Source organism: Carcharodon carcharias, assembly GCF_017639515.1.
Source record: "Carcharodon carcharias isolate sCarCar2 chromosome 36 unlocalized genomic scaffold, sCarCar2.pri SUPER_36_unloc_26, whole genome shotgun sequence".
Lineage (NCBI taxonomy): Eukaryota > Metazoa > Chordata > Chondrichthyes > Lamniformes > Lamnidae > Carcharodon > Carcharodon carcharias.
In genome coordinates, this window is record NW_024470744.1 from 30,649 (window position 1) to 50,000 (window position 19,352).

The 19,352-nt window shown below is 55.6% G+C and overlaps 1 protein-coding gene across 1 annotated transcript; it reads left to right on the forward strand.

Annotated features, from left to right (window-relative positions):
• Positions 1-276: 276 nt before the first annotated feature.
• On the forward strand, positions 277-18,892 carry LOC121274444 (nuclear receptor ROR-alpha A-like; the record flags this gene model as incomplete). Its single annotated transcript, XM_041181782.1, has 9 exons — positions 277-369; positions 1,968-2,109; positions 4,138-4,518; positions 7,675-7,796; positions 10,294-10,426; positions 11,566-11,673; positions 14,399-14,509; positions 15,097-15,206; positions 18,710-18,892. Coding segments are annotated over 9 exons (1,365 nt in total), but the record flags the coding sequence as incomplete, so codon positions are not given.
• Between the last annotated feature and the right edge of the window lie 460 nt (positions 18,893-19,352).

Genomic DNA, 19,352 nt, shown 5'->3' on the forward strand with positions numbered 1-19,352 from the left:
GCAGAAATGGGCTACAGCAGGTCAAGTGAATTAAGGTGCCTATTGAACCTGATTCGATTGGCCTGGCAGAGCAGCCTAGAGGATCTGAAAGGCCTCTTCTTGCTCCGCACAGCTGGAGGAGACCTGACACTGGGATGGGCGGGAACACAGCATGGGGGCAGCGTGATCTACGCACACACACACACACACACACACACGCACACACACACAGTGACCGATCTCCAGTCACATTGTTTTCCTCTCTCTCTCTCTCTCTCCCATCCCCTCTCCCTCTCCCCTGCAGCACAAATCGAAATCATTCCATGTAAAATCTGCGGAGACAAATCCTCTGGGATCCATTATGGAGTCATAACCTGTGAAGGCTGCAAGGTAACAGATCCTGAGAACCCCACATTTTCAGGAGTAAAACCCTCAATATACAGTGAGGGGTGGGGGGGGTGGGGTGATAATTGGAGCGCTTAATCTCTCTCGATATAGAGGGGGGAGGAAGCTAGCGGGGTGGGGGGTGGTTGTCAGGTTGTCACACAGCATTGCAAAAGGATGCAATACCTTTTTTTTATCCTTTCATGGGATGTGGGAGTTGCTGGCAAGGCCAGCATTTGTTACCCATCCCTAATTGCCCCCTTGAACTGAGTGGTCTTGCTCAGCCATTTCAGAGGGGCAGTTAAGAGTCAACCACATGGCTGTGGGCCTGGAGTCACATGTAGGGCCAGACCGGTTAAGACAATCGACGATGGTTGTCATGGTCACCGTTACTGAGACTAGCTTTTTAATTCCAGATTTTATTCATTGAATTTTGACTCATGGCGGGATTCGAACCCGTGACCCCGGAGCATTTGCCTGGGCCTCTCTGGATTACTGGTCCAGTGACATGACCAGGGACGCCACCATCGAGAGGGTGGCACCTACCAGGGATAACCATGTGAGGGATAGAGCAGTTTCTGGAGCACAGAGGATTATGGGTATTTTAGCCACCATTATTCATTGTTTGTCAGGTGGGAGGGGCAGTTGGAGGCGGGTAGACACGCAATGAAACCTTCCAGGTGGGTGAACGGAGGGAAGTTTCTCCACTTTCTGCCCAAGTTATGTGATTTTATTTTGCTCCCTCCCTCTCTCTTTCTGATCTTTCTCTCACTTGCTCTCTCTCTCTCTTTCTCTCACCTCTGTGTTCTTTCTCTCTCTCTTTCTCTCTGCACTTTCTCTTGCTCTCTTATCTTTCTCTCACTCTCTCTCTGTCTATCTCTCTCTCTTATTCTCTCATATCCCTCTCTTTCTGATCCTTCTCTCTCTTTCTGATCTTTCTTTCTCTCACTCTCTCTCTCTTTCTCTCATTCTCTCACCTCTCTCTTTCTGATCTTCCTCTCTCTCTTTCTTTCTGATCTTTCTCTCTCTCTTTCTGATCTTGATCTTTCTCTCTCTCTCTCTCTGATCTTTCTATCTCTGATCTTTCTTTCTGATCTTTCTCTCTCTCTTTCTGATCTTTCTCTCTCTCTGATCTTTCTCTCTCTGATCTCTCTTTCTGATCTTTCTCTCTCTCTGATCTTTCTCTCTCTCTGATCTTTCTCTCTCTCACTTCCTGATCTTTCTCTCGCTCTCTCTCTGATTTTTCTCTCTCTCTGATCTTTCTCTCTCTCTCTTTCTGATCTTTCTCTCTCTCTGATCTTTCTCTCTCTGATCTCTCTCTCTTTCTGATCTTTCTCTCTCTCTCACTCTCTTATCTCTCTCTCTGATCTTTCTCTCTCTCTGATCTTTCTCTCTCTCTGATCTTTCTCTCTCTCTCTGATCTTTCTCTCTCTCTCTCTGATCTTTCTCTCTCTTTCTGATCTTTCTCTCTCTTTCTGATCTTTCACTCTCTCTCTCTCTCTGATCTTTCTCTCTCTCTCTCTGATCTTTCTCTCTCTCTCGGATCTTTCTCTCTCTCTCTTTCTGATCTTTCTCTCTCTCTCTGATCTTTCTCTCTCTCTCAGGGTTTCTTCAGGAGGAGCCAGCAGAACAGCATCACCTACACCTGCTCCCGGCAGCAGAACTGCCCGATCGACCGTGCCAGCCGCAATCGGTGCCAGCACTGCCGGCTGCACAAGTGCCTCGAGCTGGGCATGTCCCGGGATGGTGAGTGACACGTGTGCCAATTAGGGTCATTGCATTGCGAGGGGTGGGCAGGGCGACAGTGACGGTGCGGCGGGGGAGTGAGGGTCTTACACCCAACGGGCAGGGCTATCCCGCGGCTCGTCGAGGTAGAATTTCAGGCTGGCGGTCCAGGTCTCCGTTCGGCAAGACCGTCCAGAGCAGGGACCCTAAGAGTCCAGAACTGAGCCTCCTCAGCAATGAGCAGGCCTCAGCTTCCCTTGGAGAGGGGGCATTCGGCTGCGCTTCACAGGACATGGGGACATTTAGGAGCTGCCGACTCTCTAGGCTGGAGGTAGGAGAGACCAGCAGAAGTGTGGCCCACCAGTTGGCATCCCCCTAACCAAGGTGGCTCCTGACACTGAAATGCTGTAAATCGGTCAGTGTTGCCAAGTGAAGGCATTTGACACCTTTAGAGAAGAACATGCAAATCAGGAGTGAGGCCACTCGGCCCCTCGAGCCTGCTCCTCCATTCAATAAGATCGCGGCCGATCCGATTCTGGCCTCAGCTCCACATTCCCGCCCACCCCCTCGATAACCTTTGACCCCTTTGTTACTCTATCTACCTCGGCCTTGAATATATTTACTGACCTGGCCTCCACCGCTCTCTGGGGGGTGGGGGAGAATTCCACAGACTGACCACCCTCTGAGAGAAGAAATTCACCCTCATCCCCGTCTGAAATGGGAGACCCTTTATCTTTAAACTGTGGCCCCTCGTTCTAGATTCTCCCACAAGGGGAAACATCCTCTCCATATCCACCCTGTCAAGACCCCTTCAGGATCTTATATGATTCAATAAGATCACCCCTCAGTCTCCTAAACCTCAACAGGTACAGGCCCAGGCTAGGAACATAGGACTTAAGAGCAGGAGGAGGCCATTCAGCCCTTCGAGCATGCTCTGCCATTCAATAAGATCATGGCTGACCTGGTTATGTCTCAACTCCACTGCGCCCCATAACCCTCGACTCCCTTGTCGATCCAAAGTCTGTCTAACTCAGCCTTGAATATATTCAATAACCTGCAGCCTCCACTGCTCTCAGGGGAAGAGAACTCCACAAACTAATGAGCCTCTGAGGGAAAATTTCTCCTCGCCTCCATCTTGAACAGTAGACCTCTTATTCTTAAACTCTGTCCCCTGGTTCTAGTCTCTCCCACAAGTGGAAACATCCTCCCGGTAACCACCCTCTCAAATCCTCTCAGGATCTTATATGTTTCAGTAAGATCACCGCTCGTTCTTCTAACCTCCAATGGGTACAGGCCCAACCCGCTCAACCCTTCCTCACAAGACAAACCCTTCCTCCCCGGAACGAGTCGAGTGAACCCACTCCCAGCTGCTCCTAATGCAAATTTTCAACCTTTCTTCAAATAAGGAGACCGAAACTGTAGGCGGTGCTCCAGATGTGGTCTCACCAAGGCCCTGTACAGCTGCAGCAAAAGATCCCCCACTTTTATATCCCATCCACCACCCCCCCCCACCCCCCTCACAATAAACAACAAGATCCCACTCACCTTCATGATTACTCGCTGTGCCTGCGTACTAACTGCATGTGATTCATGTACCAGGACACCCAGATCCCTACGCCAAGCGTGTCCAACCTTCCCTTGTAAAACAACTACACCCCCCCCTCCCCCCCCCACCCCACATCCCAGGTATCAGTCGAGTGAGCAAGGGGTGGGGGGAGCGGGGGACTGGAAAAAGGAGGTGGGGCGTGTTTCAAAACAAGATGAAACTTGCGCGATTGGAAGGCTTGGGCCTGGCACAAAAAGGCCTTAAGTGAAGCCTGGACGTTTCCAAACAGGAAGGGTGGTGGTGGGAGGAGGGGTAAAGTCGGGATTTGACAATTAAGGGCTGAGACTTGGCATCTCAAGGGGCAATTAGGGACGGGCAATAAATTCTGGCCCAGCCAGCGACGCCCACACCCCATTAATGGATTTTGAAAACAATCTCGGCCTGTCAGCCTGGCGTGAGATCCTGTACAAATGACTAACTCCTCCTAATCTTTTGCTTTGAAGCTGTCAAGTTTGGGCGTATGTCAAAGAAGCAGAGAGACAGCCTGCACGCTGAGGTACAGAAGCACCGGATGCAGCAGCAGCAACCAGGCAAGGCCGAGGCTGCGGTTCAGGCCTACGCCCCCGCTGCTTCCGCCCAGGGACCGGCCAAGCCCGCCCAGGACCCCTTCCCCACCCGGCACAGCCCCGGCACCGGCAAGCCGGGGCTTGGGGGTCAGGGCTGCTGCCCCGCGGAAGCAGGATCCTCCCCGGGTCAGCAGGGGCTACAGCTGAGTGACATGAAGCACCGTCCCCTCGCCCCGAACCCGGGGGCCGGGGACTTCATCCTGAGGCCCAGCTTCGCCCGGCTCCACGGCTCAGCACCACCGTCCGGCACTCAGCTCGGTGAGTAATTCCCCACCGGATTCGATGGCACAAACCCCACCCCCCTACCCGCCCCACCACCAAAGATCCCCCACTATCAACATCCTGGGGGGTTACCATTGACCAGAAACTGAACTGGACCCAGCCATATAAATACTGTGGCTACAAGAGCAGGTCAGAGGCTGGGAATCCTGCGGAGAGTAACTCACCTCCTGACTCCCCAAAGCCTGTCCACCATCTACAAGGCACAAGTCAGGAGTGCGATGGAACAAAAACAGGAACAGAAATACCTGGAAAAACTCAGCAGGTCTGGCAGCATCGGCAGAGAAGAGCACAGTTGACGTTTCGAATACTCATGACCCTTCAAGAACACTCTCCACTTGCCTGGATGAGTGCAGCTCCCACAACACTCAAGAAGCTCGACACCATCCAGGACAAAGCAGCCCCGCTTGATCGGCACCCCATCCACAAACATTCACTCCCTCCACCACCGACGCACGGTAGCAGCAGTGTGTGTACCATCTACAAGATGCACTGCAGCAACTCACCAAGGCTCCTTCGACAGCACCTTCCAAACCCACGACCACTACCATCTAGAAGGACAAGGGCAGCAGACACATGGGAACAGCACCACGTGGAAGTTCCCCTCCAAGTCACTCACCATCCTGACTTGGAAACATATTGGCCGTTCCTTCACTGTCGCTGGGTCAAAATCCCGGAACTCCGTCCCTAACAGCACGGTGGGTGTACCTACACCACAGGGACTGCAGTGGCTCAAGAAGGCAGCTCACCCACCACCTTCTCAAGGGGCAATTAGGGATGGGAAACAAAAGCTGTGCCCAGCCAGTGATGCCCACATCCCATGAAAGAAAATAACCCACTACACCCCCTCTGGCCCTGTGCCCTATCTCACGCCAAGTCCCATCCCCCTACACTCCTGAGCTCACTGACCTACATTACCTCCTGGTCCAGCAGTGACAGTAAGAGAAAGATCGGAAAGAGAGAGAGAGAGAGTGACAAGAGAAAGAGAGAGATAGACAGATAACGAGAAAGAGTGAGAGAATGATCATGGAATAGAATCATAGAATAGTGTTGAACAGAAGGAGGCCATTCTGCCCATCAGATCAGTGCAGATTCTTTCCCAGTGGTTTGAAATCATTTACAATTATTTATCCAATTCCCTTTTGAAAATTACAATGGAATTTCCTCCTGCTGTCCCTCTGTGGCTGCAGAGCCCCAATCTGAACCGTGTAATCGTCTCCATTTCAAATCCCGCCTTGTCCCATCCCTATCTCTGTAACCTGCTCCAGCCCCTACACCCCTCCCTATCTCTGTAAACTCCTCCAGCCCCTGCACCCCTCCCTATCTCTGTAACCTCCTCCAGCCCCTACACCCCTCCCTATCTCTGTAACCTCCCCCAGCCCCTACACCCCTCCCTATTTCTGTAACCTCCTCCAGCCCCTACACCCCTCGCTATCTCTGTAACCTCCTCCTGCCCCCACACCCCTCTCTATCTCTGTTATCTCCTCTGGCCCCTACAAACCCCTGAGTTCTCTGTACTCCTCCAATTCTGGCCTCTTGCCCATCCCCCGATTTCAATGCAAAAATGAATGTTTGAAATTTGAGATCTTGCTGGACCAGGGGCCAGTGTAGGACAGTGCTGGACCAGGGGCCAGTGTAGGACAGTGCTGGACCAGGGGCCAGTGTAGGACAGTGCTGGACCAGGGGCCAGTGTAGGACAGTGCTGGACCAGGGGCCAGTGTAGGACAGTGCTGGACCAGGGGCCAGTGTAGGACAGTGCTGGACCAGGGGCCAGTGTAGGACAGTGCTGGACCAGGAGCCAGTGTAGGACAGTGCTGGACCAGGGGCCAGTGTAGGACAGTGCTGGACCAGGAGCCAGTGTAGGACAGTGCTGGACCAGTGGCCAGTGTAGGACAGTGCTGGACCAGGAGCCAGTGTAGGACAGTGAGGACAGAGACGAACAGGTGAATCATTGTTCACATCTGCAATATGACTGGTGCCAAACATCGTGCCATCTTTCAGGATGAGACATTAGCCCAAACCGTCCTCTGCCTCTCGGTGATATAAAAACTACCCCGGTCGCTATTGGAAGAAGAGCAGGGGGGAGTTCTCCCCAGTGTTCAGGATGATCTGGGTCATTGTCACATTGCTGTCATGATTTTTTTTTTGTGTGTGTGTGTTTCTGACTGTGTATGCATCTGACTGTGTTTATTTGGGTATATCTATATGTTTCCGACTGTGTGCATGTGTCTGTGTGTGTGTGTATGTGCGTGTTTCTAAGTGTGTGTGTGTGTGTGTGTGTGTGTGTGTGTGTAACTGATTGTGTTTCTTTGGCTATATCTGTATGTGTTTGTGTGTATGTCTATGACATGTCTGTGGGCATGTGTGGATCTGTGTGTGTGTCTATATGTGTGTGTATCTGTACATGTGAGCATAAAAGATAGGAACAGGAATAGACCATTCAGCCCCTCAAGCCTGCTCCGCCATTTCAAATGATCATGGCTGATCTACCTCAACTCCACGTTCCTGCCCTCTCCCTATACCCCTTAATTTCCTGAGAGACCAAAAATGTGTCTATGTCTATCTGTGTGACGTCTGGGTCTGTCTGTGTGTGACAGTCTTTGTCTGTGTGACAGTCTGTGTCTCTCTATGAGTGACAGTCTGTGGTATCTGTGAGTGACAGTCTGTCTGTCTGTGTGACAGTCTGTGTTGCCTGTGAATGACAGTCTGTGCCACCTGTGAGTGACGGTCTGTGCCTGTGTGAGTCTGTGTCTGTCTGTGTGTGACAGTCTGTGCCGCCTGTGAGTGACAGTCTGTGCCGCCTGTGAGTGACAGTCTGTGTCTTTCTGCATTCCCCAAGTTCCACCTTAACTGTGAGATATTCAGTACTGAGACGAGTACAGTGCAGGGTTGGGTGGTCAGGGGTGGGGGCTAACAGTGGCCATGTAAAGGGTCAGACTCAAACTGACCACACACTGCAGTTCGTCCTTCTAGTTTGTGTGGAGGGATGTGTCGCCTGACTGAGGTGGGGTGGGTTGGGGGGCAGTCTGAGGGGGAGCCACATCACGTGTCTGGTGTCCGCCTGGGGAATCGAGTGATTAACCTGATACATTGGACTCTCATCCTCCCCCCACCACCACCCACCCCACCCCACAGATCACGTGATACAGAACATTGTGAAGTCACACCGGGAGACATGCCAATTCCTACCTGAGCAGCTCCAGACCCTGCGCTGGAAGATATTCTCACAGACCGAGGTTGAAGCCTACCAGAGGAAGGTTAGAAAACTATAGATCTCGCCGGGGTTAGACCACTCTTAAGGATAAGCACTGGAACAGGCCACTCGGCCCCTCTGCTCCGTGCTGGTGTTTCTGCTCCACACGAGCCTCCTCCCACCCTCCTCTTCATCTCCCCCCATCCCCATATCCTTCTATTCCTGTCTCCCTCGTGTGTTTATCCAGCTTCCCCCCTTCGATCCATCTCTGTGATTCACCTCGATCACTCCCAGTGGGACCGAGTCCCACATTCTCCCCACCCCCCATGGGACCGAGTCCCGCATTCTCCCCGCTCCCTGCGGGAGCGAGTCCCACATTCTCCCCGCTCTCTGGGTAAAGAAGTTTCTCCTGAATTCCCGATTGGATTTATCAGTGACTGTCTCATATTGATGCCCACTCCCTCTTTGTTCTGGTCTCATCCCCCAGAAGGGGAAACCTCTTCTCTACGTCGACCCTATCGAAACCCATTCAGAATTTTAAAGACCTCGATCAGTTCACCCCCTCGGCCTTCTCTTTCCTAGCAAAGAGAGCTCCAGTCCGTTCAATCTTCCCTGACAGTCACAAACTCTCAGTGCTGGTGTTGTCCTTGTCCATCCTCTTTTTGTTGCACCTTCTCCAGAGGTCCCTAAATCCTTTCCATAACACAGAGACCGGAACTGTTCACAGTCACTCCGAGTGTGGCCTAACCAACGTTCGACACAACTTTAACCTCACTTCCCGGCTTTTCAATTCTACCCCTCTCGAAATGAATCCCAGTGTTTCAAAAAGAGAATTGGATAATTATTGGAAGAGAGAAAAGGCAGCAAAGTGGGAGTAGGTGAGTTGCTCGTGTAGCGAGCCAGCATGGATACGATGGGCTAAATGGCCTTGCATTTCTTTTTATCTCCTGATAATTATCCAATTCCCTTTCGAGAGGCACGATTGGATCAGCCATGGGGAGAGTGATGGGGAACTAAAGCTCCCCAGGCTCCCAGGTAAATTGAAAAGTGCTCAAGGGGCTTGAACATATCCTTTTTGTTTGCAGAGGATGGGTTCCTGCATACAAATGTATGTCACTTCCATCAAGCATAAGTGAGCCTTACATGAACTTGACTGATCATCTCTTATTGGCTGTTAGTGTAGCTATTAGAGTTGACCTGCCAACCAATCAGCACCCTTTTCTCCTCTAGTATAAATTGTTGTGATGGTCCGAAATTTGGCATTCTTGCATTTGTCCTGGTGAGTGCAAGAAGGAAAGCTTCAGCGACATGCCTCTCTTTTCATTCATAATCGAGTCTCTTTTGTAGTTTGTCACACTTCCTCAGCATTGAAATTCGTGGGCTATCAAATGTCGGAGGTACACAGTGGCGCCCAGATCCAACCGGCCTGTCTCCCACACCCTAGACGGCAGAATATAGACATTCTCTGCCCAGCCCACCCAAAATCGATGGGACCTCCTGCAAAAAAAACCTGTCATCCATCTACCGTCCCCTTCCTGGAACTAATAACCCTCCACTTCCCGTTAACCCCCCCATCTCAGTGCCCCACCCCTGCGTTTTAAAGGGAAGTCTATCTCATCCTTTATCAAACCCGGCCCTAGTTTTCTGGCCTCCTCCCTCACGCTGGGAACGCTCCGACTGAAAAAAACTGTTCCCGGGTTCCTGTTGACCACCCCCATGGCAATTGCCCTCTTGCCCCTCAAAGCCCCTATTAACGACTTTTAACTGAGGAAAACAAAAGCCATGGAAAGGTGGTGGTGGGAGGGAGATTTACCCAGGAATGGGACCAGGGGTGAGGGACTGTAGTTCACGTGGGGAGACTGGAGGAGCTGGGACTGTTCTCCTTAGAGCGGAGAAGGTTAAGGGGGAGGCTTAATCGAGGTGTTCAAGTGAAGAACTAGAATCATTAGAATGGCCAAAGCAGCAAAGGAAGCCATTCAGCCCATCGTACCTGTGCCAGCTCCAGGCACAGAGCAGCACATCTAGTCCCACTTGCCCACCCTTTTTCTGTAGTTCCGCATTTTGTCCTTTCCAAGTAACTGCCCAATTCCCTTTTTGGATGCCTCGATGGTCCCTGCCTCCTCCCCCCCACCCTCTCAGGCAGCTCATCACAGATCCTTGCACGAAAACTGGGTTTCCCCTTCCGTCTCCGTTGCTTCCTTTGCCAACCCCCTCGAGTCGGCGACCTCTTGGTTCTCCATCCCTCCGCCAAGGGGAGGGGTTCCCCCCTGCCGGCTCCTGCCCCAAAACCCCTCACGACCCTGAAGGCCTCTTTCCATGCCTCCCCCCCCCCACCTCTCCCGACCTCCGCTTCTCTGAGGAGGACAGGCCCCCGCTTCTCCAATCCAGCCTACGTGGGGTCATTTCGGGCTCCGATCCTTAACTGGTTCGCCCACCGCCTCGTCCTCCTCTTGCTCCACGAGGCCTTGCTTAGCTCTTTAAATTTGCGTTATCGCTCAACTGGGGGTCCTCACTCTTCTCTTCCCACCTTCCTTCCCTTCCAACCCGCCCGCCGACTCCAGTCCACGGAGGAGATGTGGCAGAAGTGCGCCCACAGTATCACGGATGCCATCCAGTACGTGGTGGAGTTCGCCAAGCGGATCGAGGGATTCATGGAGCTGTGTCAGAATGACCAGATCGTGCTACTCAAAGCGGGTAAGAGCTGAACTTAGCTACGAGCCTCTTAAACCAAGGGAGACTTGGAGAGGGTGCGGGAGGGAGATTTACCCCGAATGGGACCCGGGATGCGGGACTCTAGTCCGTGTGGAGAGACTGGGAGGAGCTGGGATTGTTCTCCTTAGATCGGAGAAGGTTAAGGGGGAGATTGAATCGAGGTATTTAAGACCGAGATAGATATGTTCTTGATTGGTAAGGGGGGGATCAAAGGTTACGGGGAGAAGGCGGGAGAATGGGGTTGAGAAACTTATCAGCCATGATTGAATGGCGGAGCAGACTCGATGGGCCGAATGGCCTAATTTCTGCTCCTGTGTCTTATAGACTTATGGTCTTATGGAGGCGTTCAAAATCAGGAAGGGGGTTTGGACAGAGTAAATAAGGAGAAACTGTTTCCACTGGGCAGGAGGGTCGGTAACCAGAGGGGACACAGATTGAAGAGAATCGGGGAAAGAACCAGAGCGGGGGGATGAGGAGAATTTATTATTTTTTTTTGACACAGCGTGTTGCTGTGATCTGGAAGGCACTGCCTGAAAGGGCGCTGGAAGCAGATTCAATAGGAACTTTCAAAAGGGGGGGGAATCAGATAAATACTTGAAGGGGGAACATTTGCAAGGAGGTGGGGGAAAGAGCAGTGGTGGGGGAGTGGGGACTAATTGGATAGATCTTTCAAAGGGCCAGCACTGCCCTCGATGGTCTGAATGGCCTCCCCCTGCGCCGAATGATTCTAACGGAATTTGCCAAGGTGCTTCACAGGAACATTACCAAACAAAGATGCAGAGATATTAGGAACAGGCGGAGAAAAGCTCAGTAAAGTAGGCAAATCTTAAAGGAGGAGAGACAGAGAGAGAGAGGGGGAGAGGTTTAGGGAGGGAATTCCAGAACTCAGGGCCCCCCCAGGCAGCTGAAGGCACGGCCGCCAATGGTGGAGCGATGGGAATCGGGGGATGGGCAAGAGGCCGGAATTGGATTAAATATTTTGTTTGACTCTGGGATAGGGAAAGGGGGTAGTTATATTCCTGGGGAGAACCCAGCAGGTAGGGAGGACCCCCTGACTCTGAGGCAAAGGCCACAGCCTCCCCGGGTTACTAATGTCCTGCTCTGGCTCTCTCCTGGTGTAGGCTCCCTGGAGGTGGTGCTTTTGCGAATGTGCCAAGCTTTTAATCCCGGCAACAACACAGTCTTCTTCGAGGGGAAGTACGCGGGGCCTGAGCTCTTCCACGCTCTAGGTAAGGAAAACCTCCCTCGGGCATCGAGCCCAGCTTCCAGACTTCCACTGAATATTCCAGAGGGAGAGGGACTGGGATTCTGTAGCTTGGCTCAAACAGTACATCTCTCACCTCTCTCTGAACCTCTTTCTCTCTCTCTCTCTCTGTTTCTCGATTCTTTCTTTGGCTGCTCTGCTTTTCTCTCTTTCACCAGCTCTCTCTCTCGCTGTATTTCTCTCTGTCTTGCTCTCTCTCTCTCTCACGATCTTTCTCTCTGTCTTGCTCTCTCTTGCTGTCTTTCTCTCTTTCTCTCACTCTCTCTCTTTCATTGTCTTTCTCTGTCTTGCTTTCTCTCTCTCCCTCTCGCTGTCTTTCTCTCTGTCTTGCTCTCTCTCTTTCTCTCTCTCTCTCGCTGTGTTTCTCTGTCTTGCTCTCTCTCTCTCGTTGTCTTTCTCAGTCTTTTTCTCTCTCTCTGTCTTTCTCTGTCTTGCTCTCTCTCTCACTGTCTTTCTCTGTCTTGCTCTCTCTCTCTCACAATCTTTGTCTTGCTCTCTCTCTCACTGTCTTTCTCTCTCTCTTTCTCTCACTCTCTCTCGCTGTGTTTCTCTGTCTTGCTCTCTCTTTCTCTCTCTCGTCCTTCTCTGTCTTGCTCTCTCTCTCGCTGTCTTTCTCTGTCTTGCTCTCTCTCTTTCTCTCTCTCGTTGTCTTTCTCTGTCTTGCTCTCTCTCACTGTCTTTCTCTCTGTCTTGCTCTCTCTCTCTATCTTGCTCTCTCTCTTTCTCTCTTGCTGTGTTTCTCTGTCTTGCTCTCTCTCTCTCATTATCTTTCTCTGTCTTGCTCTCTCTCGCTCTCTTTCTCTCTCTCTCTCTCTTTCGTTGTCTTTGTCTTGCTCTCTCTCTCTGTCTTGCTCTCTCTCTTTATCTCTCTCTCTCTCGTTGTCTTTCTCTGTCTTGCTCTCTCTCACTCACTGTCTTTCTCTGTCTTGCTCTCTCTCTGTCTTGCTCTCTCTCTCTCTCGTTGTCTTTATCTGTCTTGCTCTCTCTCTGTCTGGCTCTCTCTCTTTCCCTCTCTCTCTTTCGTTGTCTTTCTCTGTCTTGCTCTCTCTCTCACTGTCTTTCTCTTTGTCTTGCTCTCTCTCTCTCATGTTGTCTTTCTCTGAATTGCTCTCTCATTTTCTCTCTCTCTCTCGTTGTCTTTCTCTGTCTTGCTCTCTCTTTCTCTCTCACTGTCTTTCACTCTGTCTTGCACCCTCAGTGTCTCTCTATCTCCATATTATTCTGTCTCTCTCCATCTCTCTCTTCTCCCTATCTCTCTGTCTCCTCTCTCTGCCTCGCTCACTCCCTAACTCTGTGTCGCTCTCTGTCTTTCTCTTTTCTGTTGGCTTTTCTCATTCTTGATTTTCTCTCTCTCTCTCTTTCGCTGTCGGTCTCTGTCTCCCTATCACTCTTTTCATCTGTCCCCCTCTCTCTCTCTGCCTAACTTTCTCTCTCCCTTCCCCTCTGTCTTGCTCTATATGTCTCTCTCTCTCTGTCGCTCTCTGTTTCCACTGGCGAGAGGGACACAGATTGAAGAGAATCGGGGAAAGAACCAGAGGGGGAGATGAGGAGAGTTTGTTTTTATTTACACAGCGAGTTGTTGTGATCTGGAAGGCGCTGCCTGAAAGGGCGGTGGAAGCAGATTCAATAGGAACTTTCAAAAGGGGGGGAATCGGATAAATACTCGAAGGGGAAACATTTGCTGGGCGTTGGGGGAAAGAGTGGGTGGGAGGGAGGGAGTGGGAATAATTGGATAGATCTTTCAAAGAGCCAGCACAGGCACGATGGGCTGAATGGTCTCCCCAATGCTGAAACAATCTGATTCTCTCTTGTTCTGTGTCTTTTGTGTGTCTCTTGTTCTCTCTCTCTTGCTCTGTCTCTCACTCTGTCTCTGTCATTCTGTCTCTCTCGCTCTGTCACTCTCTCTCACTCTCTCTCTCACTCTCTCTCTCTCTCACTCTCTCACTCTCTCTCTCACTCTCTCTCTCACTCTCTCTCTCACTCTCTCTCTCTCACTCTCTCTCTCACTCTCTCTCTCACTCTCTCTCTGTCTCTCTCTCTGTCTCTCTCTCTGTCTCTCTCACTCTCACTCTTTCTCTCTCTGTCTCTCTCACTCTCACTCTTTCTCTCTCTGTCTCTCTCACTCTTTCTCTCTGTCTCTCTCACTCTTTCTCTCTGTCTCTCTCACTCTTTCTCTCTCTGTCTCTCTCACTCTGTCTCTCACTCTGTCTCTCTCTGTCTCTCTCTCTCTCTCTGTCTCTCTCTCTCACTCAGCCTTTCTTGATCTATCTCCCTCGCTCTATCCCTCTCACTCTCTCTCACTGTCTCTCCCTGTCTGTCTCTCCCTGTCTGTCTGTCTCTGTCACTCTCACTCTCACTCTCTGTCTGTCTCACTCTCTGTCTGTCTCACTCTCTGTCTGTCTCACTCTCTCACTCTGTCTCACTCTCACTCTCTGACTCTCTCACTCTCTGACTCTCACTGTCTCTCTCACTCTCTCTTTCTCACTCTCTGTCTCCTTCTCTCCCTGTCTCTCACACTCTGTCTCTCTTGCTCTATCTTTTTGCTGCCTCCCTGCCCGTTTCTTTCCCTCGATACCTCTCCATCTATCTCAATCTCTCTCTCCGTCCGCTGCGTCGCAGGGTGAGTTAATCCCTCTGAACACGACGGGAGCTCTGAATGCCTTTTTTTTTTGTGATTCTCTCGCTGTTAGGCTGTGAAGATTTGACCAGCTCTGTGTTTGAGTTTTCACACGGCATGTGTTCACTGCGCCTCTCTGAACCGGAGCTGGCACTCTTCTCTGCAATGGTGCTCATATCCTCAGGTAGGGTTCCATGAACCACAGAGGGCCAAGAGGGTGGAGGGAGAGGAGGGGGGGGGGGGGGGGGGGGGGGGGGGGTGGGTGAGGGGTGGGCGCGGGTAGGAGGAGAGGGTTAGAGGTTGCCAACCTCCAGACCTGGCCTGGAGACACCAGCAATTACGGATTCAGCCCCAAGCCGCCGCCGCTGCTGCGAGCGAGGTTGGGGGAGGTTGGGGGGAGGGGGGGGGGGGGGGCACCACTCGACAATCGTGACGAGAACAGACTATTGACCATTCGATTACGTAATAAGGAATCGATAGGCTATCCCGATTGGCTGCCCGGAAGGCATCGCCAAGATTGGCAGGTCGATCGACCAATGGCGGGAGGGTATGGGGGCAAGGTAGGCGGTCACGCGATTGACCCCTCCCCCCGCCCCTCCTACCGCCAACCTGAGTTGGCGACCCTTTTGGACCAGAAAGTTGGCAGTTACCGCTTGTCCCTGAGGGTACCGTATGCGGTCAGTTAGCGACAGAGACTCCCGAGCTACATATGGCGGGTGTCGCTGCCACTCTCCCCCATGGCTGATGGGCTCTGTTTTCTCGCCCGCGTAGACCGGATGTGGCTCCAGGAGAGGTACAAAGTGGAGAAGCTGCAGACCGATATCCAGCTGGCGCTGAAACACGTCCTCCAGAGGAACCGCCATGACACCGTGCTGGCCAAGGTAGGCCTGGTCGCCCCCGGTGACGGGGCCTAGCGCACGGTGACGAGCCTGCCGGTTTTCCGTTTTCTTCCAAAATCGACCCCCGCTCCCTTTACCTCCCCCCTCCCCATCCCTCCCTCCCCTCCCCCTCCTCCCTCCCCTCCCCTCCTCCTCCCTCCCACTCCCCATCCCTCCCCCTCCCCATCCCTCCCCATCCCTCCCTCCCCTCCCCTCCTCCTCCCTCCCACTCCCCATCCCTCCCCTCCCCTCCCCATCCCCTCCTTCTCCTCCCCTTCCCCTCCCCTCCCCATCCCATCCCTCCCCTCCCCATCCCATCCCTCCCCTCCCCATTCCTCCCCTCCCCATCCCTCCCCTCCCCCTCCTCCCTCCCTCCCCTTCCTCCCTCCCTCCCCTTCCTCCCTCCCTCCCCATCCCTCCCCATCCCTCCCCATCCCTCCCTCCCCTCCCCTCCTCCTCCCTCCCACTCCCCATCCCTCCCCTCCCCTCCCCATCCCCCTCCTTCTCCTCCCCTTCCCCTCCCCTCCCCATCCCATCCCTCCCCTCCCCATCCCATCCCTCCCCTCCCCATCCCATCCTCCCTCCCCATCCCCCATCCCTCCCCTCCCTATCCCTCCCCTCCCTATCCCTCCCCTCCCTATCCCTCCCCTCCCTATCCCTCCCCTCCCTATCCCTCCCACTCCCCATCCCTCCCCTCCCCATCCCCTCCTTCTCCTCCCTTCCCCTCCCACTCCCCATCCCTCCCACTCCCCATCCCTCCCACTCCCCATCCCTCCCACTCCCCATCCCTCCCACTCCCCATCCCTCCCACACCCCATCCCTCCCACACCCCATCCCTCCCACTCCCCATCCCTCCCACTCCCCATCCCTCCCACTCCCCATCCCTCCCACTCCCCATCCCTCCCACTCCCCATCCCTCCCCCCTCCCCATCCCTCCCCCCTCCCCATCCCTCCCCCCTCCCCATCCCTCCCCCCTCCCCATCCCTCCCCCCTCCCCTCCATCTGCCACCCCATCCCTCCCCCTCCCCTCCCCATCCCTCTCCCTCCGCCTCCCCATCCCTCCCCCTCCCTTTCCCTCCCCAGCCCTCCCCCTCCCTCCCCTCCCCCTCCCCCTCCCTCCCCTCCCCCTCCCCCCTCCCTCCCCTCCCCCTCCCCCTCCCCCTCCCACCCCTCCCCCTCCCCCTCCCTCCCCTCCCCCTCCCCCTCCCTCCCCTCCCCCTCCCCCTCCCTCCCCTCCTCATCCCTCCCCTCCACATCCCTCCCCCTACCTCCCCTCCATCCCCCCATCCCTCCCCCTCTCTCCCCTCCCCATCCCTCCACCTCCCCATCCCCTCCGTCCCCTCCTCATCCCTCCCCACCCCTCCCTCCCCCTCCCCACCCCTCCCTCCCCCTCCCCACCCCTCCCTCCCCCTCCCCACCCCTCCCTCCCCCTCCCCACCCCTCCCCACCCCTCCCACCCCCTCTCCCCCCCTCCCCACCCCTCCCCACCCCTCCCCACCCCCTCCCCACCCCTCCCCACCCCCTCTCCACCCCTCCCCACCCCCTCTCCACCCCTCCCCACCCCTCCCTCCCCACCCCTCCCTCCCCACCCCTCCCTCCCCACCCCTCCCTCCCCACCCCTCCCCACCCCTCCCCACCCCTCCCTCCCCCTCCCTCCCCTCCCCCCCCCTCCCTCCCCCTCCCCACCCCTCCCTCCCCCTCCCCACCCCTCCCTCCCCCTCCCTCCCCCTCCCTCCCCCTCCCCACCCCTCCCTCCCCCTCCCTCCCCCTCCCCACCCCTCCCTCCCCCTCCCCACCCCTCCCTCCCCCTCCCCACCCCTCCCCACCCCTCCCCACCCCTCCCCACCCCTCCCTCCCCCTCCCCACCCCTCCCTCCCCCTCCCCACCCCTCCCCTCCCCACCCCTCCCCACCCCTCCCCACCCCTCCCCACCCCTCCCCACCCCTCCCTCCCCCTCCCTCCCCCTCCCTCCCCCTCCCCTCCCCTTCCCATCCCCTCCCCTTCCCATCCCCTCCCCTTCCCATCCCCTCCCCCTTCCCATCCCCTCCCCCTTCCCATCCCCTCCCCCTTCCCATCCCCTCCCCCTTCCCATCCCCTCCCCCTTCCCATCCCTCCCCCTTCCCATCCCTCCCCCTTCCCATCCCTCCCCCTTCCCATCCCTCCCCCTTCCCATCCCTCCCCCTTCCCATCCCTCCCCCTTCCCATCCCTCCCCCTTCCCATCCCTCCCCCTTCCCATCCCTCCCCCTTCCCATCCCCTCCCCCTTCCCATCCCCTCCCCCTTCCCATCCCCTCCCCCTTCCCATCCCTCCCCCTTCCCATCCCTCCCCCTTCCCATCCCTCCCCCTTCCCATCCCTCCCCCTTCCCATCCCTCCCCCTTCCCATCCCTCCCCCTTCCCATCCCTCCCACTCTCCATTCCTCCCTCCCCAACCCTCCCCTCTCCCCTTCCCCTCCCTCCCCCTCCCCATCCCTCCCTCTCCCTCCACAACCCCTCCCTCCCCTCTCCCCATCCCTCCCTCCCCCTCCCCTCTCCCCATCCCTCCCCTGCCCCTCCCCACTTCACTCCCACTCCTCACCTCGCCTTCCCCTCCCCCTCATCCCTCCCCTCCCCATCCTCTCCCCCCTCCCCGCTCCCCCTCACCTCCAGCCACAGTAGGCGTCACAGCCGAGGCAGCCCTCGACCAACATCATCCCTCCTCCCCTCCCCTTCCCCTCCTCCACTCTCCCATCCCCTCGACCCTCCACTCCCCCCTCCTCTCCACTTTCCCCTCCCCCTCCTCTTGCCACTCCCTTTCCCTCTCCTCCCCACATCCCCCCCTACCCTCCCCTCTCCCCCAGCCCCCACCCCTTCCTCTCCACCCACCACTCCCGCTACCCTCCCCCCTCCCCCATGCGCGATGATAAATCGTGACCCCACCCTGTTGGCTCTGCTGTTGCCAACCCTAAAAAAAATATATAGTCGCCATTGGTGGGCCATTCGGCCGCAGAAGGCATCGCACTGAGGCTGCCCTCATCCAACACATTGCCCCTCCCCCCACCACAGCCCGCAACCCCTACCCCAGAATTCAACCCGGTATTTATCCCTTGACCAACATCACTTTAAAAAAGAACACGTAGCAAGACTTGTTTGTGGGAGCTTGCTGTGCACAAATGGGCTGCCCCCCCCCGCCCCCCTTCCTCCTCACCCAAAAGCGCCTCATCGCCTATGAAGTGCTTTGGGGCGCTCCGTGGATGCGGAAGGGGGCAAGAGAAATGCCAAGGGCCCCCACCCCCCTCTCTTTTTGCTTCTGAACTCTGATGAGGCCTCCCAAGGTCGATCAGCCCGCCGAGGAGGACTGTCCCGCTTTGCGGGGCGGGGTTACTGGGATTGCCGCCACCGGGCTCGGCGAGGGTCAGGGCGGGCGGAAGGTAGGGCAAAGCTGGGGGGGGGGGGTTTGCTGGGGTGAGATTGCTCTTAACGTTCCCCCCCCAACACCGACCGTTGTGGTTTTATTCCCCTCTCTACAGCTGCCGCTGAAAGTGATGTCCCTGCGGAGTCTGTGCGGGAGACATGCCGAGAAACTGAGGATCTTCTGTCTCACCCACCCGCTGGTCGCCCACTCCATCTTCCCCCCCCTCTACAAGGAACTCTTCACCTTGGAGTCCGAGCACTCCGCACCCTTTGACCTGTAACTCCCACCCTCCCTCAGCGCAATGGAGCGGGGGTGGTGTGGTGGGGGGGGGGAGGGGGAGGGGGAGGGGGGGTTGGCGGGGTGCAGGTTCCCTTCCTTCAAGAGTCTCCTCATCTGGGCCCCTCCTAGGTCACTCTCTACTTCAGTTAAAACAGAAGTGTGTGTGTGGGGGTGGGGGTGGGGTTGCGGGGGAGGCCAGGGGGCTAGGGAGAGGGGGAGAGAGAGGGGGAGGGGAGAGGCAGTGAGGGTTTGGGGAGAGGCAGTGAGGGTTTGGGGAGAGGCAGTGAGGGTTTGGGGAGAGGCAGTGAGGGTTTGGGGAGAGGCAGTGAGGGTTTGGGGAGAGGCAGTGAGGGTTTGGGGAGAGGCAGTGAGGGTTTGGGGAGAGGCAGTGAGGGTTTGGGGAGAGGCAGTGAGGGTTTGGGGAGAGGCAGTGAGGGTTTGGGGAGAGGCAGTGAGGGTTTGGGGAGAGGCAGTGAGGG